This window comes from Notamacropus eugenii, chromosome 1 (assembly GCF_028372415.1).
Source record: "Notamacropus eugenii isolate mMacEug1 chromosome 1, mMacEug1.pri_v2, whole genome shotgun sequence".
Taxonomy (NCBI): Eukaryota; Metazoa; Chordata; class Mammalia; order Diprotodontia; family Macropodidae; genus Notamacropus; species Notamacropus eugenii.
In genome coordinates, this window is record NC_092872.1 from 639,323,400 (window position 1) to 639,346,557 (window position 23,158).

Genomic DNA, 23,158 nt, shown 5'->3' on the forward strand with positions numbered 1-23,158 from the left:
AAGGGAAAGGAGGCTTGAAAAATTCAAGGGATGTGCCCAAGGTCTCACCATGAGCGAAGTGTCTGAGGCAGGCCTGATTCTACATCTAGCTCTCTGTTCCTCTGCCTCCTAGATGGTAATTGATATTTTCCCTTGCTGGGGAGCTCATGTGCCATTTCCTTGCTGTTGTCTTTACTTAGGGCCTCATCTTACCAATTTTATAGCCAACTGTTTCCTAATCAGTTACCTCAGAAATAGTCATTTCTTTAGTACTGGAGGAAGGAGAAACCCTTTGAAAAGAGGAAAAAAAGGCAAACCAGTCTGAGACATCTCTTATCCTAAAGACAAACCTTCCTAAAAAGGGGAGGAGGTGGCAACTTCAGGCATTGACTTCATGGGTCTACTTCGGTGCTAGATAAATCATGCCAAGTAAAGAGACCAGATTCTTTCTAAAATATGAAGCAATGAGCCTAGTGTTTAGAAAAATTTAGCATTTAGAAAAGGTCAGTTCCACTCAAGAAGCCCTAGAAACAGAGTTTTTGGATGCCAACTCAAAGCATACTCTTCCAGCATTATGAGGTGCAAAATGAATAATTTTGATTATATTCAGTTGAAAAGGGTTTGCACCAAAAAAACTCAATGCAATCAAGATTAGAACGAAAGCAGAAAGCCAGGACACGTTTGTTTTTTTTTTAAATACACTCTCCCTACAGAGCTCCACCTACTGACTGCCCTGGCTACCTTTAAGTAGGGATTAAAATCCCATCTCTTATAGGGTGCTGTTCCCAAACCAGCTAAATTCTAGTGTTTTGTCTCTGTTAACTATTTCCTACTTATCTTGTACATAGCTTGCTTTGTATGTATTTGGTTGAATGTGGTCTCCCCACATGGAATGGTAAGCTCCTTGAGAACAGAAACTGTCTTTAGCCCCTTTTGCGCTTAGTAAGCCTGGCACATAGTAGGTGCTTGATAAATGTTTATTGACTGATCCAAGCACTATCCCCAATTTTCGAACTTAAGCTGTCGGGGTGGGAGGGGATGGGAGTGAGGAATGGGTTGAGGTCGACTCATCATCTCTGCGTCTCAGCTCACGTGTCTGTAAAATGGACAAAACCACTTCTGTTATACAGTCTTTGGCTACAGGTGACTCAAGTAACAACACCTAGAACTTGATCTGGAGTCTCTGTAACAGGCTTGGAGACAAGGAATAAATACTGAGTTTAATGAAATATTAAATGACAGGCAGCATGGAATACACAGTTACGAATCCTTTGCCATTTGATGAACTGTGCAACCAAGAGCAAATAATGAAAACTTTCTGAGCTCCAGTTTTCCGATCTGTAAAACTGGGGTAATAAAAATAATAAAATATATTTCCTACCACCCCTGCGGGTGAAGTGAGACCCTAATTCTAACAAGAACTGTACTCTAACTAGAACCCTAATCCCAATCCAGACCCTAATTCTATCCTGAACCTTACCTCTAACCCAAACCAGAACCCCAACCCTAACTTGAACTCTAACCCTAACGCTATAGTGCTTTAGAAACCTTTATGCTTATAAATATCAATTATTGGTAAGTCTTCCCAACTTTCATCTTGTTGAGGTTAGCAGATCTCAATTACTGTTCGATCTCATCCACCATGTTGCTTTCTTCCCCTTTTGGAATCTCTCTCTTATTGGTGTGTCAGCAGATTGCAGAGGAAGGAGTCAACTGGGTAAAGATTCTTAGTGGCATCAGCTTTCCTTCCAGTAGCTGGTACCACTCAGTAGCCAGGACTTTTCCTAAGCCTTTGTTCCTTGGGATTACCTCTGTCACTGACTGCCTGGAAGACTGTGCCATCAGCATCCTCCACAAAATGTTGGCACTGAGAGGCACCCTAGAGATCCTTTCATCTAACCTCTATGATTTTTCAGATGACAAAACTCGGACCCTAGGAAGTTAAATAACTTGCACAAAGTCTCATAGCTAGTAAAGAGGCCAAAGTAGGATTCCTGAAAAAGACGTTACACTCCACAGTTTCTGCTGGCTCCAGGGTTATGGGGCCATACTTAAGAGTTCAAGCAGCTTCTTTTTAGGGTTTTCTAAGTCTGTGGGGAATGACCCTTTGAGAATTACCATTTGGCTCTAGGAGAGGGAGCCTGGTTAGCAGATACAGGGCTGGGCATAGAGTCAGGAAGCTCAGATTCATATTCTACCTGCAGCATCTCTTAGCTGTGTGCCTCCTTTTCCTCAATGTAAAAGGAAGATAATGAACTTGTAATAATGACCTCATAGAATTGTTGGAAGGCTTTAATATATGTAGACTACTTTCTGAACTTAAACTATATGAACATTAATAGTTATGATTATTTGTCTGGTCTCATTCATTTGACTTTTCTAATGCAGAAATCTTTTCTCCCAGTTAGACTGTAAACTCCTACAAGGAAGCAGCCATGACTTACCTTTTCTTTGCCTCTCTCTCTGTGCCTAGGACAGGGCTTGATACAGAGCAGCTGCTCCATAAAAGAAAGAACATAGGGACACAGGCATAGAACTGGAAAAGGCCTCAGATGCCACATAAGCCAGCATCCTCATTATACAGATGGAGAAACTGAGGCTCAGGGACATGAAATGAATTTTTAAAGTTATACAGGTATTGAGTGGCAAAGGTGGGATCCGAACCCTGGTCCTATGACTCACCCAGTGTCTGTCTCCCATCTGCACACAGCCCCAGAGGGTGGGTACTTACACGATCCAGTCCACTGCCAGGATCAGGGAGAGATCATGAGTGGGCAGCCCGATGGCCTCCAGGATGATGGCGATGGTGAGAACACCTCCGGCTGGCACTCCTGCAGCTCCAACACTGGCGGCTGTGGCGGTCACCCTGGGGGAGGGCAAGGCATAGATGGTCACTGCTGCTATGTACAACACGCTCACTTTCACTAAGCATAAAACGGAGTGAATATGTAGAAGTTTTCCTATACACATTGATAATGAGGTTGACGCATGTATCACCAGAGCTAGCTTAGTATCTGGAAGACTCTGAAGGAAAAGTGTGGGAGGGAAGAGGTATTAGACTGACTACCAGACTGAAAGTCTACAGAGTTGTTGTGCTGACCTCAATATTGTATGCCTGTGACACCTGGACAGTTTACCAGTGCCATGCCAGAAAACTGGATCACTTCCATTTGAATTGTCTTAGGAAGATTCTGAAGATCACCTGGCAGGATAAGGTACCAGACACTGAGGTCCTTTCTTGAACTAAACTGCCAAGCATTCAAACTATGCTTCAGAGAGCACAACTCAGATAGGCTGGCCACACTGTTTGGATGCCAAAGACTCTTTTATGGAGAACTCACACAGGGCAAGCACCAACATGGTGGTCAAAAGAAGCAATACAAGGACACTCTCAAGGTCTCTTAAGAACTCTGATGTTGATTGTGTGACATGGGAGACATTGGCACAGGACTGCTCAGTATGACATGCCCACATCAGAGAAGGTGCTACACTCTGTGACCAAAGCAGAATTGAAACAGCTCAAAGGAAATGAGAAATGTGCAAATTTAGAGGACCCATCCTAAACGTTTACATGGACTACTTGTGTCCTAACTGCCCTACAGCATTCTGAGTTTGCATTGGTCTGATCAGCCACAATCAAACACACTGTAACTCGACTCTAGCATAGTAATGGCATTTTGGTCCTCTTGGCGAACAAAGGATGACAACCAGCCACCCAATCTATCACGACAGCTCTAATTATTATTTAAACATTATTGTTATTATCTAATTATTACCGAAAAGATCCATGATTTGGTCAAGGTGGGAACTCCACTCTATTAATACTGATCATACAACGTCCTACACCTTAACATGTGTATGAGAATGGCTGTGCCTGGAGGATGTATCCTGCTGCGGCCCACCTCAATGACACAGTGTTTTAGAGCCAATTAGAGGTGAGTTCAAACCCTGCGTTAGACACCTACTATCTCTGTGACCCTGGGCAGGTCACTTAATTTCTGTTTGCCTCAGTTTCCTCATCTGTAAAATAGGGCTAATAATAGCATCTACCTCAGAGGATCAAACATAATAACAATAACGTGTAACAAAAAGTATCTTACAAACCTTAAAGCGCTGACTATTAATATCCCATGAGTGTCGCCCCCTTGCACAATGGCTTAGTCTGATGCCAGATCTGCGTTTGATGCCTTTGCTGCGTGGCAGGAGGTGCCAAGGATTGTGCCCTGTTGGCATGGCCTTTGAGAACTCACACAATTATTAGCCATACACTGACTACCCAGCTCCCATGCCTCACGATGGTGTGGAGGTGAGTGAGGCTGGGCTCTTTGAGGCTTTCTGAGCAGAGGGAAAACTGGCAGGTTTTACCTTTCCTGGAAAGGCTTCAGGGACCTGGCAACTGACCAGATTGGTTTCAAATGAACCTGGCTAAGCTGTACTTAGCCTAAGTACAGAAAGGCTAGTCACTGGGAGTCTGGCCACTTGGGGAGGAATTCCTTGGCCATGGTAGCCTCTGAAACAAAGAATACAAAAGGGATCTAGGCAGAGCGTGCTCTAGAATCACACCATTGTCAGCCTGCTTGTTAACATTAATGGGTGGTACCCTAACTAATAATAGTATAAATAGTATAAAATTTATATGGTACCTACTATGTGCCAGGCACTGTGCTAATCATTGTTTTACAATTATTCTCTTAGTTGATCCTTACAACATCATTGGGAGGTAAGTGTTCTTATTATCCCCATGTTCTATTTAAGTGACTTGCCCAGGGTCACACAGTTATCAAGAATCTGAGGATGAATTTGAACTTGGGTCTTTCTGATTCTAGACCCATTGTATCACCTAGCTGTCCTATGAATGTTCTGCTCTAAGTGTGAGACTTTTCTCCGTTGACCAGCTCACTGATAATTCACAATATGTTGGACATGATCTGAAAAATCCCTCCCCTATCTCCCGTCTCCAAATCATAGACCTCAAAGATGAAAGAGCCTTGAAGGGATCACCTGATCCTACCCCATGTGTCATGGGATTAGAGTAAGAAGTTTGTTATATAATAACAGAAATGTAGAGTTGCTATGCACTGTGACCTTAATAGCCAACATATCTGAGTATGAAGGCTGGCAGCTATAGCTGACTTCCCTCCCCTGTGTTCCCAGAAGCAGCAAGGGGTGCCCATGTGTAGATACGCAGCCTCAATGCCTGCTCCTAGAGACTCTGACACCTGCAACTCCTCTCCTCCATGCAGGCCACATTGGCTGACCCCCTTCCTCTGTGTAGTGCATTTTCCTTCCCCTTAGTAACCCTTTACAGCCACACTGTTGCTTATCATATGCCTTGCTCTGTGCTGAATAAAAATAAACATGGTTGCAGCTGCTGAACTAGAGTCCACATTCTTTGAGACACGCGACTTTGGGGGGAACAGATGAAGACACTTGAAGAGCTTCCCTCAGGGGATGGCACACTCTGACCTTCCCTGTGAGCTACTGTTAAACTTTAACCTCTATTTGTTACACCCTTGTTTTCAGAGAATTGATTTATTACTACTTTTCTGTGCTATAACTGAGCCTCAGCAAGATGACATTAACCTTTTTGCCCATGAATTCTTTCATATTCGTGATGCTTTTGAAAAATGTTTACCAGAAAAATCCCTAAAATTCTGAGCCAGCTTCAGAGAAGATAGTCACTTACAGAATAGTGAAGATCTGTCCGGCATTCAGGTCCACATTATTAAGCTGGGCAATGAATACAGTTGCCACACACTGGAAAATGGCTGCCCCGTCCATGTTCACGGTGGCCCCAATGGGAAGGATGAACCTACTGATCCTCTTATCTACACCGTTATTTTCTTCAATGCACTTGATCATGGATGGGAGGGTGGCTGAGCTAGAAATGAAGAAAAGAAAGTCAGATGGAAACAGCCTGTCCAGCCAAGCCCAAGTCAGAATCTCTTTGTGGGTCTTACATGATTCCTAGCATAACAGATTTACTTTTTACCTCTTCTTTCTTTTAAAAAAAATTATCAATATTTTGAAGAATTTCAGAGAAAGCTGGGAAGAATCTTGTATAAAATGATGCACTGAGATGAGCAGAGCCAGGAGTGCAACTTCTATAGTAATAACAAAATTAAAAAGACAAGCAACTTTGAAAGACTTAAGAAGTCTAAGACAATGATCAATGTGAACTCCAGATGACTGATGATAAAGCATGCTAACAGAGAAGAGGTGGATTCAGAGTGTGATGACTGAGACATATATTTATTGGACGTGGCCAATGGGGAAACTATTTTGCATGACCATACACATTTGTTACAAGGGTTTCTTTTCTCATTGAGGAGTTGAGGGGTGGAGAAAATAGATTTCTAAGTGAAAACAATAAAATATAACAGAAAAAAAGCTAACTGAGCCCACCTCCTCTTTTAATACTAACTAAGCAATCCTTTGGTACCATTTCATCCCATTATTTTGGATAGGCAGTAAATATTCTACCATCATCTTTCTGTCGTATTTCCTAAATTTATGCCTCAGAGAATTAAGAGTTGGATGGGAGCTCAATGGTCATCTCCTCCAACCAATACCTGAACAAGAATTCTTTCTGTAATATCCCTGGCAAGTGACTCTCTAACTGCATCTTGTTCCTTGAGAAGGAAGTTCCTCCTTCCTAGAACAGTCCATTTTACTTCTGAACACCTCTAATTGTAAGAAAGACTTTCCTTACATGGAGGTCACCAACACTGGCCTATTTGATGTTCCTCACATAAGACACAACATCTTTCAGCTCTGGACATTTTCCTTCTCTCCCATGCCTGGAACTCCTTCCCTCCTCATCTTTGCTTCCTGGTTTCCTTTAAGTCCTAGTTAAGGTCCCAACTTTTACAAGAGACCATTCCCAATCCTCTTTAATGCTAGAGCCTTCCCTCTGTCAACTATCTCCAAAATTATCCTGTACTGATCTTAGACATACATAGTTGTTTGCATGTCGTCCCACATTAAACTGTGAGCTGCTTGGAAGTGGGGCCTGTCTTTTTGCCTTTCTTTGCATGTCCAGGGTTCAATACATCATAAATATTTAATAAATGCTTGTTGATTTGATTTGAGGTGAAATCTGTTGCTTGCGATGGCTTCCTATTTCTTAGTTGTTCCCTCTGGGCCCAAAAGTATACCTGTGCACCTCTCAGTGAGTGCAAGTTTGACCAGCCCAGGCACTTACCCAGAATGTGTTTCCTTACTGAGCTAATCTGCTTACTTTACACAGGCCAAGTTTTCATTGGCTGCAGTGAAGGTGTGCTGCTGTTTTGGGCAACATCAATAGACTGTTCCAGATTACTTCTGTCTGCTCTCTCTAGACATGAATGGTGAGAAGGGAATTTGATGCTGTCTGTCTGGAATGCATTTCCCTCTCCCCATCTACACCTCTAAGAGTTCTCACTTTCTTTCCCAAGCACAGCTCATGCGCTACTTTCTGCAAACGGAAATCAATGAGTTATTATCACCTAATATGTGCCAGGTACAGTGCTAAGGGCTGGGGTTATAAAGAAAGTCAAAAGTCACTCCCTGCCCTCAAGGAATTTATAATCTAATGGGAGAAACAACAGGAACACAACTATGTACGTATGAGATAGAAATACAGGATTAATTGGGGATAATCAATAAAGCGAATGCACTAGCATTAAGGAGGATTGGGAATGACTTCGTGTAGAAAGTGGGTCTTCGCTAGGAGGCCAGGAGGTGGAGATGAGGATAGAGAGAATTCCAGGCATGGGCGAGAGCCAATGAAAATACATGGAAGTCTTTCCTGAACCTTGTCCTCCCTGACCTTACCTTCTGTCATTAGTCTCAGTCTCTCTCTCTTTCTCGATTAGTTTGTACTACTGTATATACACTTTGTATATATGTGTGTGTGTATATATGTGTGTGTGTATATATATATATATGTGTGTCATATCCCAGGAGTAGAGAGAGCACATACTCCTTGAAGGCTGAGGCTGGTTTTTTTCTGTCTTTGTATCTTCAGAGCATTTTGGGCCAATCCTTGGCATATGGGGTGTAACAGATATTTAATGAACTGAATGGACAAATCCAGAACTACAGCCCAACGCAGCTAATGAAGCGATGTAGTCAACAACTAAAAGTGAGAAGACCAGTCTAACTACTCTATGGCCTAGAATCTGTTTATGTAACTGTCCCCATCTCTATCCTTCTTCATGTACATGGATGCTTGGGGGAATTGGGTCCTTCCAGAGAAAAGATGGGGACATAGAAGCATAATCAGTTTTTAGTTGGCATTAGTTAACAATGGCACCTGGAGGCTACTCACCTGGAACAAGTTGCAAAGGCTGTTGCAAATGGTGTGAGGAGTCCAAGAAGAAATTGGAATGGGTTTTTCCGTGTGAAAGCAAAGTAAACGAGCGGCAGAACAATCCCTCCATGGATGATGTGGCCCAGAATTGATGCAAAGATGTACTTTCCCAGGCTTGTCACCAAGGTGACGATGTCTTTCATTTCTACAATCTTACTTCCAACAAGGAACATAATACCTATAGGCACATACCTATGGGGTAAATATAAAAGACTCTTTAGAAAAAGTACCTGACCTTTCAGATTAGAAGTATCTCTGCAGGTAATGTCTTTCTGCTATAGGAGTCAGAAGGCTTTCATCTTCCTTATTTTTTTCCTATCTTTGCAACATCCATGTTAATGTAGGATAGGACTGCTGGTATTTCCCCCACTTTATAGGCAAGGAAACTGAGGAAGAGTTTGATTTCCTTATTGGCCCAAGGTCTCGATTAACTGGTAGTAGACCCATGACTAGAATTTTAGCTTCTTTTCTGGATTATGTCACTTTCATCTTACTGAAGAATGGAGCTCAATACAATTGATTTCTGAGCTTAAATTTTGCCTCTGCTGCTGTTTGCTTTGTGACTTTTGTTAAGTTACTCTACTATTTCCCTATTGATAAATATGAGCGAAGAACAATATCCATGATGAGACAAGGGAGGGTGAAAGGTATTTTTTTCCTATTTTACGGACCAGAAAACTGAAGAAGAGTTTTATTCACCGATTGACTCAAGGTCATAATTAAATGGCAGTATACCCCTGACTAGAATCTTGTCTTTTTCCTTAGTCTATATGCCCTTTCTTGTTCTAAAGAATGAAGCTCAATAAAAATACGTTTTCAAAGTGGGATGAAGGGTGAGAACAGACCCTGGGAGCTAATAGGTAACTTCTGCCTGTTTTGTAACCTTGTTTATATTTCTCTTCTGTTGCCTATTTCCCTAATGATAAACACCAAGGATTAACAACTACCTAACAGAATTGCTGTGACACAAAACTGATCTTTTGGGAAGGTTTTCTGATTCTTTCGTGACATAAGAAACTGATTTTGTGCAAAAGGTCTATTGATTTTGGTGTGCACATCTATTTAAAATAATGTCATGCATATTCCTAGGGTGGAGATTATTACAAAGAGGGTTAGACTAGGAAAAATCAGTTAATCATCTACACTAGGAAGAGGACAATTTCAATTATTTTATTTACGATAGGAAATGAACAGGGAGTTTTGGTTTTTATGCAAGTAGGAGGAGAGAAGATGGGCAGAATGGTAAGACAAATTAATAGCAAAACTGATGAACATCTTTCCTGAAACTGGTCAAGGTACCTGATGCTCAGGAGATTTTAAATTACGGTTTTATGTGGTCTGTTTTTTTGAGTAAAAAATATTAAGCTGGGTCTGGATAGCCTGGGGACTTGCCTGAGTATCACCAGCTCATCCACTTGAAAGAATGAATGACTGTGCCAACTGTTGGTTTCAGATAAAAGGGGCTTAAAAAGACAGGGCTTCCTTCTTTCCGAGGGCTACCACCCTTGGGAGTTTGACAAGCCAATAACCTCAAACTACTAACGTGATTTGAAAACCCCACTAGGCTTTTTCCTTTTGGAAAGTGTCAGATCTTTCCCCAAACAACACCAGTGATACAAAGCTGAAATGTTTACACGGGTAAAATCAAAACCAACACAGGATGTTTCAGGTTGGGAAAGATAATCATGGGACGCTGTGGGCTCTCCTCATCTTCCCACCCATTCTTAGAATTTCCAACAGCTTCTAAGCATCTTTCCTTCTTCATCTACAAAATAGTAACTAAAACATTTCCTTTCCAGGAATCTCTTGGAAAAGGGGAAGGGCTGGGAATCTTGGAAGGGTTAACAAAGAAGAAAGTACTTTGTGGATGAAAGGTATGTGGGAGGATAAGCCCTGGATGTTATGACTGATGGTGGGCGGAAGTTAACACACAAAGAAAATGTGTTCTGATAAGCAAATTGTCCTGGTCATTGGGGCCAAAAATCAATGTGTGATATATTTTTTTAAAGGGTCAAACTCTTGATGATATTAATAAAAATGAATAGTTATTTTTGGACAACCAGTTTGAGTCAATTTAAAGTAGTATATTTACTTGCTATATGTAACAGAGATGATAAGTTTCATATATTATCCTCTTTTTCTGTCCGACTGAAAGCTTTCCATTTTTTTAGAGTTTGCTAAATTTAGAATCTTTTTTTTAAAAAAAATTCTGGGTCAAGTCAAAGTCAACTTAGAAAACCCTTATTTCCCAACTTTTCCAAGCAGGAAATGTTTTTAAATTATTTTTAGTGACTAAAAAAAGAACCAAGACCTGTCAGTGTAGGAAAACCTACTACAGGATATAATCAAAACCTTTAAAATTATGGACAGTATAAATAGGGCACACAATGGTTGTTACTGGTCCCTTTAACTCCTGCAGATCAGTACAGGGGCCCTGGAAACAAGAAGATTAAGACAAAACTGCTTTATACACTAAATTACAAATTTATAAAACTCACTGCCACCACGAGATGGTGCAGATTGAAAATATAAAGAGATTCAAGATAGGTTTCGCTATATTTATCAATAAAAAAGCCATTCCTATAATCAGTAGTTGGGCTATTGATAGGAGAAATGGGAAATGAGAAACCAGTTTGGTTTGGGCACATGGGGTACTTTTGAGGTTAAAGTCAGGGAGGACCAGTTATAAGATCATAGGGTCACACAGATCTATAGTGGAAAGGGACTCTGAAAGTCATTGAAAGTCATCTTGTCTAACCCCTTCATTTGATACATGAAAAAACTGAGGTCCAATGAGGTTGTCATATGCCTAGGGTCACACAGGCACAGGCAATAAGCTTCACAGATGAGAACTGAACCCTGGTGCTAGTTCAGAGATGGTGTTCTCCCCCTGTAGAACATTGCTTCTGTGCCTTCAATATTCCTTGGTACCATAAATGAAACCCACGGCTAAGTAGCCTGAATGTCTAATTCTACATTCTTATCTAGGGGAAGGGCAGGATGCACTTGGGAGATAGGAAGAGGAAGTTGCACTTACCACATAATCCAAGACACTAGCACCATTGTTGCCTCATTGAACGCATTGAAGAAACGGATCAGTTCTTCTCCTTCTGAGCCTAGCTTCTTCAAGGCCACTCCCAAGACCAGGGCAAAAAGGACCAAGCCCAAAATATTCATCCCTTCAATCTCGGTGCCATAGGGGACCTGCACGGACTGAGAGGATACCGCAGTCAGGCCTCAGACTTGTGTGAGAAAATGGGAGATACTGAAATCTGCCCTGTGGGGTTTTCAGGTCAGACTGAAACAAGGCAATGGGGAAGAAAGAGTCGGTTTTATTTCATCTTCCTCTTTAATGGGACCCGCAAAAGGAAGAGGAAACATGATCAGGAGACAGAAAAAGAAAATTGAGAATGAGAAATAATGAATTAGAAGCTCTGTCTGGGCATCAGTCACATGAAATGCCATCACAGAAAAATGGGAGGTTATCCTGGGAGGAAGAGAGAGAGAGAGATTACAAGAGTGTGGAAAGGCAGAAATGGGAGAGGAAGCTATTGATGAGCAAAATCCATAAGGTGGCTGCAGGCATGTAAGGGGTAGAGACAGAGAATGAAGATAGAATGCTTCTTCAGAGAAGCCTTTCTAGAAAATTGAGTTCTATAAAGTTTTGGTGGGCTTGGTGAATGAACAGTACAGGCAAAGTAGGGGAAAGAGGAAGAACATGAGAAGGAAGGAAGAAAGGGAAGAAAGAAGAATATAAGCATTTAATTAACCTCCTACTATGTGTCAGGCATAATCACTTTTTTTACAAATATTACCTATTTTGATCTGCACAACAACCATGTGAGGTAGGTGCCACTGTTTTGTTGAGGCATTTTTAAATAGTGTCTGACTCTTCATGAACCCACTTGAGATTTTCTTGGCAGGGATACTGGAGTTGTTCACCATTTCCTTCTTCAGATCATTTTACAGATGAGGAAACTCAGGCAAATAGGCTTAAGGGACTTGGCCAGGGTTGTACAGCTAGTAAGTGTCTTCAAATTGTATCTGAACTCAAATCTTCCTCATTCCAGACATGGCACTCTACCCACTGTACTACCTAGCTGCTATGTGGTTTAGTAGCCACCATTTCTATTTCAGTTTGGTGCCACTGCGCTAGGCAACTCTGAGACTAAAAGCCGCTCAGATATCATTGACCAGCAACGGTAGAGGAAGTTTCTCAATGGGAACTCCCCCTCCCAGTAAAATCACAGTTCCAGCCCCATCACTATCCCAGTGTTATTCTCGAATTAACCTATAAATCTATTTTCTCCTAGCATTGTTTTCAGAGGGAGAGTTCTTATATGGGAGGAATTATTTGTTAGTGTTCCTTTTTCTCCTATATCTATGTCTCTCTTGCCACTGGACTTCCATGACTGGAAGAGAGAGTAAGGCTGATGACTTTGGACATCTCTGCCTCACTTAAATCCAACTGATGTGCAAGTCAAGACATCACCCCATGATGTCACTGGTCTTCTTTGAAAATGAAGAACAAATAATAACATGTCTTTCTTAATATCCACAATCTTTATCATTGAAAGAATGACTCAAAAAGAAATCCAGAACTTTGTTAGATAGAACTGTGGTGTATGGTAGCCAGATTCTATGTAAGCAATAAAGTAAAGTACTTTGTAAAGTAAATTAATTGACTAATTTGATTGATTCTTGTCTGTTAATTTACATTATGACTCTGGGTGATAAGAAAAATAGATTAACACCAAATCTAGTTACCAAATACCATTAATACCAAATCTAACACAGGAAATTGGAGTTCCAGCTGATAGAATTACAGAATTTTTGTTAGAAAGGAAATTAATCATCATCTAGTTCAACCCCTACCTACTGATGTAACTTACACAAGGTCATATGCCTAATTAGTGACAAAGCTAAAATCAGGACCCAGGTCTCCTGACTTCAGTGCTGCTTCTGCTGGGCTCTCTTTAGCCAGATTCCTGATAAGAGACAATCAGGTGAAGAAACCTAAAAAAGCTTTGTGATTAAAGTAACATACGGGGGGAGAAGGAAGATCCACAGTTATGATCCTAGAATTAATGTGTTATCTCCCCATCTGAATAGAAGCTTCTTAAGAGCAAAGATTGGCAGTTTTTCTATTTGTATTTCCATAACTTTGTACACAGTGGTGCTTAATTAATACTTTTCCATTCATTCAATGATCAATTCAACAAGCATTTATTAACCACCTACTATCTACCAGGAACTGTACTAAGTGCTGGAGGAGATACAAAAAAATAAAACAAGGCCTGACCTTAAGAAGCTCTACATTCTAATGGTGAAGGGAGATTCAGCCTCTACAATGCAAAATAGATAAAAATACTTGTTGAACTGAATAGTGGTAGAATTCCCTAGAAGGAGAACAAAAGGTATGGTTTTCAGTTTTATTACTCTTCTATCTTTATGTTGTGTTCAGGTTTTCAGTGGGTTTCATGTACATCCTATGTTGTAAGGGATTAACACAAAGCATAGTACCCACTGGTACCTAGAAGAAGAAGAAAAGGCTTCCTACTCATATGCTAATTATATGGATTGACTGCATACATCTAATGGCAGTGTAGATTGTTGGGTTGTGTTCTACGGTAACTAATTTCCCTCTTCTGCTTTATGAGTAAATCTCAAGGAATGAAATTTGAAATGGAGGTTTCCTTTGAATTTTTATTCTTTGTTTCCCAGGGTTTCTCTAGCTCTCTTGGGTGTCCTGAAATTCTGGAAAAAGAGAATGAATTTTAACTTACTTCCATTTGAGAAAAATATAAGTGCCACTTGGCATCTGAAGAAAAGACAGAGATGACCCTGATTTAATGGGGCTAGGATGACACAATTTAAAAATGATTCAAGCCTTTGTGTCTGGCTACTCAAGACCTGTGTAGAATTATAGAAATTATCTAGCTTAATCCCATCATTTTACAGATTATTAGTCAGAGCTTATTAAGTTTCAGTCACCAGGCTAGGCAGCTCAATGAAGCAGAGCATAGAGTGCAAGTTTTGAAGTTAGGAAGTCCTGAGTTCAAAATCTGCCTCAGTGTCCTCACCTATAAAGTGAGGGAATTGGGCTTGACCATCTCTGAGTTTGTGGAAACATGCAGTGTGCTTTTTGGATGGAGAAAACATATGAGACTAAATTAGGCCTATGAACTGAAGCTTAGTAAGTACTTAGTACTTAGTAAGTAGTCCCCCCAAACAGTCTGCAGACAGCAGCTGCTTATGGTGCTTAATTTCAACTTGATTCCAGGGGCAAACTTTTGCCCTAGAAGAATTTGCTGAAGCTTTTGCTGGCGAAGGAATTGCTCTTCTCCTAGGAGGTCCACAGGATCAGTTAGAGCTGCTAATTAGTAAATGGGCTAGGCTTCTGCCCAGTGCACTGATTAAAAAGTCATTGTGGGTCTTGACTGGGAGATTGAATGGGATAGTGTAAGGAGCGCTGCACCTAGAATCTGAAGACCTTGGGTTGATTTCCAACTCTCCTACTGACTGCCGTGTTCCCCTTGGACACCTCAGTTGGCTTCTCTGGGTTTTGTCATCTGGGAAATGACTGACTACAAAAAGCTGTGAAAAATCTTGTCAGCAAAGGGTAGAATCTTACAGTCAGAAGGGCTCTGAAAGGCCACCGAGCCTCACCTCCCACTCATACAGAATTCCCTGTACAACATCCCTGACAGATGGTCATTCAGTCTTTGCCTTAAAGGGCTTGGTCTCACAAGCTTATTCCTGAGTTGGACTAGGAATGAAATGCCCAGTACTTAAACTTAGTACTTAAAAACTATATACTTAATGTTTTTTAAATTCTAATAGTTAAAATACTTACAAACTTTATACTTATTACCACTTTTTGCATTTTAATACTTCAGATCCTTAAATTCAATTCTTAAAAACAACCAACCATACATAAGGATCCCCGTTGACCACATATTGACTTACTTTTAAAATATAATATTATCTATGTTTTATGGTATTTTTATTTCTTGTTAAATAATTTCCTAATTATCTTTTAATCTGGTTAAGACTCTGGCCAAGTCACTTAACCGTTTTCCCCTCAGGTCTACCATTGGCCTAATGCGGGTAGTAATAGCAACTATCTCACAGGGTCAATATAAGGAGCCAATAAAATATGTAAAATGCTTTGCAAACGTGAAAATGCTACATAAATGTTATAACTAATATAATATAATTAATATAACATAACATAATATTTACTGTTATTGCTAAATATATGTTATATTATACATTGCTAAATATATAATAATAATAACTATTATTATGACTGCACTCCTTGCACAGTCTTACATCCACGAGGATTCATCAAGCTTAATCTGTAGAACATGGGAGCAAATTTTGGAAATACCTGCATTGAGCTTGGGAGGCAAAGCAGAAATAATTTTCAAACTGCAGAGTTATTTGTATGCTTTGATGATTTTCAAAAATTCTTTCTCTGGGATTGCACAATGCTTTGATATTGACTAAACTTAAAACACATACAACTTTGGGCCAGTGGAGCCAAAACAACAAGTCAGTTGTGTTTCTGAAAAATCTTTTGTTTTGTCTTAAGAATGGAAAAGTACTTCATCTGCCAGTTCTTTGTCTGACTTGACTCCCAAGCTCTCCAACTAGACTCTGGTTCCCTATTCACCATCTGCATCGGTGATCAAACAAAAGCCCAAAGTTACGACCTTCCAGCCAAATATAACCTTTGAAAATCTGGCTGTTAAACAATGTAGGGAAAAGGTGGCAAGAAGAAACTTCTGAAAAATGTCAAATACTTTTCAGAGCAAGTAAGTGACCACAGCTGTCATTACCTTTCCTAAAGTGATGTTTCCAAAGGTTGTGTTATGGATGACCCTCTTGTAGTCAGTAGCATACTGTAAGCAAGAGAAAAACAAGCCTTAGTTTATGTGGTTACAACTCTCTCAAAAGAATGAACACAATGTGTATCTACAACAGCTTAATGATTTCCTTTTAACCTCCCTGGTTGTCATTCAAGCTGAGTCATAAGAGGGACCTTCTGACTCAGGTGTTCTAAATCAAGTCCTGCTTTTGAAAATGAGACAAAAGTTGCAAAAGAAATAGGATGGAGGCTTAGACATCACTTTTCCAAGTAGTTCCAGAAATATGCAGGAGAAGGGAAGGGGTGGGGGGGGAGCATTGGGTGCAAAGCTTCTTATATTTGTGGAACAAGTAGGTTCCAGAAAGAGGCTTCGGTAAAATTTTATTCCATTGAGGTGCACGTTATATTGTCATTCAATATATTAGTAGGATTTAGCTATGATTAATTCTATTAATAGTTAATTCTATAGCACAACAAAGTTCACTTATTAATCTGCCATGGCTCAAACCAGAGGCAAGATGACTCCTGACTGCATTTTCAACATTCATTTTAGATCTGACAAGTCCAGGGATTTTATATTATTTTATGTGCTGGTTAACATCTGTCTTTGGCTTTCCACACTGGGTAGGTAGGTTAGCAATAACGTATTCCTTCTGACTCTTTATTGCCACATTTATCTGAAATAGTGTTCAATCATTTTCAGCCCTGTTTGATTTTCTGTGTAGTTCATCATTTTCTTCTCCAGCTTATTTTACAGATGAGGAAACTGAGGCAAGGTTAAGTGACTTGCCCTGAGTCACACAGCTAGTGTCTGAGGTCAGACTAGAACTCAGGAAGATGAGTCTTCCTGACTCCAGATCTGGTGCTGTATCCACTTTGACACCTAGCTGCCCTATCTGAAATGTAATTGTTCCTTGATTTCTGTCCTATCTATGGCTTGAGAATATATCTTCATCTTGAAGTCTCACTGTAATAATACTCACTGGAGAGTAGGATACACAGTAAGGGGGAGTCTATCCTGGGTACCATTCAAGAAGATTTGGATAATGAAAGATCAAAAGTATCTTGGGGACAGCTTTAGGACCAGCTACTGGTACACACCTTTTATGAACATCAATTTTAGCTTCCTGAGTTTTGACAGACTCTGAAATATTCTTTTAGATTTTGTGATCAACATAAAAGAAAAGAAACTTGCCTTTTCCCCACCATGAGAGACACAGAAAGGTTCCACAAACCTTCCATTTTCCCATCTAGTACGCTTCACTTAAGCCACACACAGAGGCTCAGCATCACACCTTTTAAATTACATTTTACAAAAACCTCTTGGTTTTAAAAACAAACAATCCTTAACAACAGAAGAACTGGGTGAACCAATTGGTGCATTTAAAAAATTATCTCACTACAATTTACTACAGTTTCTCCCATTCATGAAATATACTTTACATACAAATAATTATAAGCATATATTGCAATAAGTATAAATAATAAATACAAATGGTTACAAGCATATAATTATAAATTATAAAAAATTATAAGCATGTATAACTTTACTTTAAAATAAAAATTTTTGCTTCTTTTTTGGGGGGCTTTGGGCAAAAAAAAAGATATATACTGTGTCAATGGACTCAGTTTGGTCCTCTGAGGTATTCGTAAAGTCTGGTCCTTCTTCAACTTGAAAGTGACTATTACACCTTTATAGGGCCATCTATAGAGATAACCTAATACAGGTCATAATTTTCAATTTTCTCCAAGGAAAAAAGGTGAACAAATCCTCCTGTGAAAAAATACTTTCGGACAAACAGAGAAGCATTTACCACTTTCTAGACTGAATGGCTTAGATCTTTAGAAATAAAACAAACAAAAAAACTTAGTCCAGTGCTATCAATCCAACCCTTGTGGAGCCCATCTTAAGTTAATAACACCACAAAATTTTGTACAGCCTTCTTCCAGGTTTCAAGTTCTTTTTTAAGGGTTTTAACAATTTATATTTCATTTAAAAAAAAAAAAGCATTCTTACCGTGCGGAAAGCAGCTACCACAAGATTGGATGGAAACAGGTTTCTGGTGGAAAAGAAAAAAAGCGTATTGGATTGATGAATATTCCACTAATTTTTAAAGAAGTAGTCAAATATCTGGTAATAGAGACTCTCCCAGGATAGCTAGATGACAGAATGGAGAGAGCGCCTGTCCTGGAGTCAAGAAGACTCATCTCTGAGTTCAAGTCTGGCCTTGGACACTTACTAGCTTTGTGACCCTGTGCAAGTCACTTAATCTTGTTTGCCTCAGTTTCTTCATCTGTAAAATGAGTGGGAAGAGGAAATAGCACACCATTCCAGTATTTTTGCCAAGCCAACCCCGAATGGGAACTCAAAGAATTGGATACAACTGAAACGAGTGGACAACCACAACAGAGACTCTCCTAAAAAGGCATCTTCAACAAACATTGAAATCAGTCTTTATGAAGCACCCCTCATTATATAAATATATTTATATTAAGTAGAAATATAGTTATGACATACAACAAATACATGTTGATACCAATAAATCTATCATTGTTACATAATCATTATTGCTATTAACATTATTATGCTGTTTTCATTATCTGAATGGAATGAACCCCAAAGCAAGAAGAGGTTGCTGATGGATGGGGGCAGGGAGAATCAAGGAATATGCCTGCTTTTCTTCATGGCTCAGTGCTTGTTAAGCATGAGGGAGGGAGTGGTCCACAGAACGGCGTCATCTGCACAAAGCCAGGTTTCTAGGATTACAAGGAACATTAGAGTCGGGGGCTAAATATTGAAGGCAATGAATCAACAATGGAACGAGACTTCCAGAGGGCACAAAGGGGAGGGAGGGCAAAGCAAGATAAGGGCAGGGTTAGAAATAATGGATGAAGCAGATGGAGATTAGGTAGCAGGGGGAGGAGCTCCCACCTAGGCAGCCTTCATTTAGCAAGCAAGGGAACATAAGATAACACATGATCACACCCCTCTCTGTGAGCAACCATTCTGCACAAGGTTTATACTTGGATGTTGATTTGATTTTCTCACCCTAAAGAGAGGTCAGGGCTCTGAGACAAGCCAGGGGTCAACAGACCTAATGTTGGGAATATGAAGACTGTCCCTCATTGGTTGTGGAGCATTGAAGCAAAGCTGGTCCAAGCATCTTTCCATATCAAGTCCTAGTACATGTTGACTTAATTTTGGCCGAGCGGAGGTTCCAGACCTAGGCCAAGGGGCAAGGTGGCCTGGTGGTGAAAGGTTGACCTTGCTGGCTGACTGGTGAGATACAAGGGATAGCAATGTTGGACTCCAAGACTTAGAAGGCTAGAGAGTGGAGAGCAAGCGAGCCTATGGTCTCCAGCATCCCCTATTTGGTTCATGGGAGTAGGAATCTTTCCAGTCATTGTACAGGTGAGGTCCTGACCACCTCTTGGTGGAATGCTCTAGACTGGTGGGGTTGTCTCATGGAAAGCATTTCCTAGTTATCTCTTGATGGAATGTCCTGGACTGGTAAGGTAAGGACAGGCATTTCATGACATTAGTGGGAGTGGAGCAGGGCTATCTCTTGGTATAACGTCCTATGCTGATAGGACAGGGATACCTACCTCATGGTGGCATGTTCTAAACTGGTGAAGGCTGAGGAATGATTACCATATGGTGGAATGTCCTGGGCTGGTGGTTAGGGCATCTCATGGTGCAATTCAGCAGGTTTGCTGGAGGGAATGGGGAGAAGGATACCTCATGGAGCTTGTTAGGACCTGGCTAACTCTTGATATAATATTCTGGGCTAGTGTGGAGTGGGAAGGGGAGAGGGTGAGGAAGATCTCAGGATAGAATGTTCCAGGCTTTTGTCTGTGTCTGGGTAGGGAGGCAGAAGCACCACCACATGGAGGTTAATTGGTCTTGGCTGACTCTTGGTGGAATGTCCTGGGCTGATGCAAGAAACCATGTCATGACAGAATGCACCAGGCTGGTGAAGCTGACTCATGTTACATCCTAGCTACCTTTTTGTGGAATCCTCCAGTGTGGTGGGGCCAGCTGAAGAAAACTTTCCTTTTTCCGACAGAAAAGCCCAGAGAATTCTGAACACCTATAGGGCTGACAATTGGTCCCTGATAGGATTCAAGATTAGACAACCCTCCCCCATCATTTTTCTCCCTCCCTCCCCACCCCCCAACAGGTTCATTCTGTCCCTAGAGTACTACACTGGGGCAACCTGCATGATTCTCTCCTGCTCCTTTCTCTGCAATGCACCCACTTACTTGGAGTAATATTTGATACAAGATTCTGGTGTAACAAAGGACCCCAGAGAGTCTCCTAGAGTTGGCTGGGCCAAAGCTTGACCACTAGTCCTCATGTTAGTCTGTGATGTGGCTCACTGCCTATAATGGCTTCAAATGGACCCAGTAGCTTCAAAGGCAGGTGATGTTGAATGTCATTTGACTGTTCACTTGGGGACAGTCCCAATGCAGGTGTGTAGACAACAGGTGATAGCTAGCAGGGTCGAGTTCCTTTGTAGAGCAGTAGATAAAAGCTGACCAAAGTTACTCAGGGTCAGATAAAGAAGGGGAGTTAACATGACCTCTGGGAGGAGACAAGGATGGGGTTCAAAGGCAGGCAGAGTCAGCTCTCCCAGGACAGTCACAATGCAAACAGGGAAAGAAACGGAGAGCTGAAGTACAAACAGAAACAGAGGTGGGCAGAGTCCAAAGCCAGGCAGGACAAAGAGCTGAGACTTGACAGGGTAACTTTGCGCTGGGGCAGGAGGGATAGCGAGTTATTTTGACAACCCAGCTTGTACCATGAGGTTAACCTAATGGGATGTCTGGGTATACCAGCCTCACCATGTGGGGCTGCCCACATCTGAAAGACATCCCAGGATCTGGTAAAATGCCACCTCAGTCCTTTTACCCTAAGCACCCTGAGTGGTGAAGTAGATATTTAAGCCTAAAGAAGACCCTAGGTGGGTAGGTGAGCCCTTAGAGGCTGCCTTCAGGTATGTCAATAGCTGTCCTATGGAAGGGAGGGCTAATCTTGTTTGGTTTGGCCCCAGAGGGCAAAAATGGGAACAAGGAATGGGTGGAAGGTATTTAAGGAAAAACTTCCTAATAAATTACAACTATTTAACAATGAAATAAGACAATTCCAAAAGACTCAACACATCCGAAGAAAGAACTGTGGAGTCTAAATGCAGATTGAAACGTGCTATTTTCTCTTATTGTTTTGTTTTTTCTTTCTCTTGGTTTCTCCTTTTACTCTGATTCTTCTTTTACTACCTAACTAATGTGGAAATATGTTTAATAGGACTGTACATGTATGGCCTGTATCAGGTTGCACTCCATCTTGGGGAGGGGGGGAAATTTAGAATTCAAGATATTCTAAAAGTGTTGAAAACCGCAAATGAATGAATGAATGAATGAATGAATGAATGTCAAATTACAGCTATCTAAAAGTAGAATGAGTTGACTTCACTATAGGTCTTCAAACAAAACCTTCTCCACAAAGCCCTTCTTGATCCCCTCAAGCTGCTGGGGTCCTTCTTCCCAAAACTACTTTTATTTGCGCGTGCACACACACACACACACACACACACACACACACACACACACACACACACATCTCTTCTCTTAGAATGTAAGGAGGGCACAGTTGCCTTGTGCTTCTGTATCCCCAGTCCTTACTGCAGTGACCAGCCTGTTTATTAATAAATACTTGCTGACTAGAATGGTAGAATGGTTTCTCTTTAAATGTGGGGTAGACTAGGAACAGGCCTCTGAAGTCCTTTCTGCCTCTGGGTGTCTCTGACTAGAGTCCCCAAAGGGTAGGGACTCATCTCTAACCCTGGAGTCTGATCCACCCCTTAGAAGGAGTGGAGTTTGAACCCTGATCCATCAGCATTCTTTAAACACAAGTAAAACACCTTTTTATTAGGTTTTCAAAAAAAAAATCTCAGTACAGTTTTAAACTTTAATAGCTATTATTATTTGGTTATGGGCAACATCACAACTTATTAGAGAAATATGAGGTCATCCCATATTCTGATAATTGACAACTTTTAGCTAGAGGTTCTTAGCCTAGGGCCTATTAAATTGTTTCGGTAATATTTTAATAACTGTATTTCAATATAATTTTTTCCTTTTTCTGCTTCTTTTGTAATCCTATGTAATTTATTTCATCCATTTAAAAACATGATTCTGATAATGGGTTGGGAGGCTTCACTGGACACAAAAATGGTTAAGAACCTTGTTCTAGACCTAATGCATTAAACCATTCTAAGGAATCACAAATAGCCAGGGAGTGGCAACCACTAATAGCAAAGAACAGCAAACAGAAGAAGAGGGGAAAAGGGCAAATATTTGTCCAATTAAGTTTATTCCAAATAAATCGAGATTTGTTTTGCTTCATAGGCAACTACTTCATCTCCTGGGAGTCATCTGCTCATGTGTAAAATGTGGGATTTAGATTGAATGACCTCTTAGGTCTCTGAGCAGGTCTGATACCCTGTGAAGAGATAAGCTGACCATGGGGAACCACTCTTGACTGCAGAAATTAACCAATGATGGATGCATTTTGTAACCCGGACTTATTATAGAAGACCCCCCTGCTATTTCTTTAGCATCTACATTTCAACGATTAAAATTTATCTCTCTTTGTGCCACCCACAATGTGGGAGTATAAAATAATAAGACTAATTATTTAGGTTGCTTATAGAATCTTCACTATTTTATAGTTCTCCCTAAAGCATAAGCCCAATCATATTACCCTCCTCCATAATTTCTAGTCATTCCAATTAACTCTATGCTCTCTTTGGCATTCAGTGCCTTTCCTAGCCTAGCGCCCTCCTATCTTTCCAGTTTTCTTACATCTTACTCCCCAGCATGTACTCTTTGATCCAATGACACTTGCTTCTTGGCTGTTCCATCTCTCAGCTCTGGGCATTCTCTCTGGCTGT

General features: G+C 40.7%; 1 protein-coding gene across 1 annotated transcript in view; it reads right to left on the bottom strand.

Moving 5' to 3' along the window:
• Positions 1 to 23,158, bottom strand: part of SLC1A4 (solute carrier family 1 member 4) — a 47,700-nt gene that overhangs the window by 11,746 nt on the left and 12,796 nt on the right. Inside the window, exons 2-7 of the mRNA XM_072635406.1 lie at positions 18,223 to 18,265; positions 16,177 to 16,239; positions 11,370 to 11,545; positions 8,291 to 8,524; positions 5,666 to 5,860; positions 2,711 to 2,845 (exon numbers count right to left, since the gene is read on the bottom strand). Coding sequence (XP_072491507.1) covers positions 2,711 to 2,845; positions 5,666 to 5,860; positions 8,291 to 8,524; positions 11,370 to 11,545; positions 16,177 to 16,239; positions 18,223 to 18,265 — 846 coding nt within the window. The remainder of the gene's footprint in view (positions 1 to 2,710; positions 2,846 to 5,665; positions 5,861 to 8,290; positions 8,525 to 11,369; positions 11,546 to 16,176; positions 16,240 to 18,222; positions 18,266 to 23,158) is intronic.